The sequence below is a fragment of the Anoplophora glabripennis genome, unplaced genomic scaffold (genome assembly GCF_000390285.2).
Source record: "Anoplophora glabripennis isolate ALB-LARVAE unplaced genomic scaffold, Agla_2.0 scaffold85, whole genome shotgun sequence".
NCBI lineage: Eukaryota > Metazoa > Arthropoda > Insecta > Coleoptera > Cerambycidae > Anoplophora > Anoplophora glabripennis.
The window spans coordinates 339310-341337 of record NW_019416361.1 but is presented as its reverse complement, the minus strand read 5'-3'; the positions used below and the strand labels follow the sequence as shown (position 1 = coordinate 341337).

The window sequence follows — 2028 nt, the reverse complement described above, 5'->3', positions numbered from 1 at the left end:
TTGCAATTGTTTATAAGCGTGAAAATTGCGAAAATGTTTAAACAATCACCACGGCTCTCCTAATCGTCCGATTTGAATTTTTCAAAAAGCATTTTAAAGCTTGAGAGCTCTTCTTTTTGTGGTGAAATTTTCAAGTATTCAAAGGCTTTAGATTTTTAGAAATTTGATTTTGAAAATTTTTTAATTTAAAAATATAAAAAAAATTAAACAATTATTATGTAAAAACTATCGAACCGAATTGAATGAAATTTGGTGTGATGATTCTATGCACTAAGAAGTTTAATTGGAAAAGTATGAAGATCCTAGGTATTATTCAAGCGTCTGAAAAAAATTGACAAATAAACTAGCATTTTTTGCAATTTTTTAAATGATTTTTCCGATTTTTGCAACAAAAATAATTATTTTTTCGAATTGCAACTAACTCTATCTTGATCAAAATTTAATTACAAAACTTTTTTTCCTTTTCCATTTTTGTCTAAAACGAATAGTTGCTAAGTTGTCGACGAGAAATCCAAGAAAAAAATGAATTTCTTTGCAATTTTTTCATACTTTTTAGCAATAACAATTAAGCCCACGTTTTTTTTTATTTGCATAGAAATATTGTCATTTCTGATGTTATTTAGAAGCCGTTAAAGCAAAAATCTCCGATCATATGCGTTTTACCTAACCCGAAACAAGTACCGCCTGGACTAATTTCCAAGTCAACCAAAATGGCGACTTAATTTAAGTTGAACACTCTATATAACCGAATAAGGTATTTTAAGGGAATCGTAACTTTGCTCGCTTACCCTAAGCTGTGGTTCTAAATGATTGTACGGAATGGAGGCCTTCTGCTTAAAGAATGCGCAAGCCAGGGGTGTAGCGAACGTGAGGCAAAATCCTAGTATGCCGAGAGTAGCAGGAACTGTCATCCACGGATACCTACAGAGCGTCCCTCTCTTCTCCAAATAATCCATCACTACGGGCGCCGCAACTAAAAGAATGTCAGAGTGTAAATAAAAATTAAATGGTTATTTAATCGATGAAGAGATTTTAATATACACTTTTTTTAATTTCGGAATTTAATGTGAAATTACCATTTACATCCCCATTCTACTTCACATATATGCAAAGAAAAAGAATCTTACCCATGCCTGGCAGTGCCATAAACACTCTGCTTAGTATCACCTGGCCTATACCACTCTGCGCGGCAACCTTTGAGTATCCCAGCTTGTTGTTATGATCGTCAAATACTGGAGTACCGTGTCTTAGTTCTCTAAAAAAATAATGGCACACTATAGAGGTGCGTGCAGTTCGTGAAATGGAAGAAAACAGGACGGAGATGAGCGTTGTAAACCGAGTCCGGTTCTGTTAAGAACCGCCTATCCCCGAACTCTACGATCATTCTCTGTCGGACGGGAGGAGCTGGTGGTGATTTGTTACTTTCACGGACGGTGTTTCTCTTAAAATACCTTTAACTGCATTTAATTAATATTTTTTGTGAGCGATGGTGTAGTCAACTGAAATATGGCGAATAGTGCAAAGAAATGTTTTACAGCATATTTTCTGTGCAATCAAAATGAAAAATGTTTGCCGAAAGGAAAAGGTACTTTAACCATTATTACTGAACTGGCGTCGATCTTGTTAATTAATTTAGTTTAACATTATTAAATCATTCAAATGTGCAAGGTGTTACAAAAAAGTAAGTCAACCCGTTAATCACAGAACACGTAGTTTAATACTACAATAATTGGTCATTTAATTTTAATTAACCGTATAAGACCATCAGGTTTTCTTCCATTTCATGAAATTTTAATAGCCCAGTCGGGTTGTCATTTAACCGGGGAAAAATTAGGGACCACAATTTTATTATTCTAACTTTTAGGGGGGGGGGTCAATAGTAGTGTAAATTCAGAATCGCGACTGAATTCCACCCCTGCGTCAGCCGCCATCTTGAATTTAAGGAAAAATCGTTTTTGCTCAATATCTCAGCCATTTTCAACTTTACAACAAAAATGGTAAGGACTTAAGTTGTTGCAAATGCGATTT

General features: G+C 34.6%; 1 protein-coding gene across 1 annotated transcript in view; it reads right to left on the bottom strand.

Moving 5' to 3' along the window:
- The window catches only part of LOC108917156 (sideroflexin-1), a 15569-nt gene that overhangs the window by 4528 nt on the left and 9013 nt on the right, over window positions 1–2028 (bottom strand). The window contains exons 6-7 of the mRNA XM_018723634.1: window positions 1128–1255; window positions 789–973 (exon numbers count right to left, since the gene is read on the bottom strand). Of these exons, the coding sequence (XP_018579150.1) occupies window positions 789–973; window positions 1128–1255 (313 nt within the window). The remainder of the gene's footprint in view (window positions 1–788; window positions 974–1127; window positions 1256–2028) is intronic.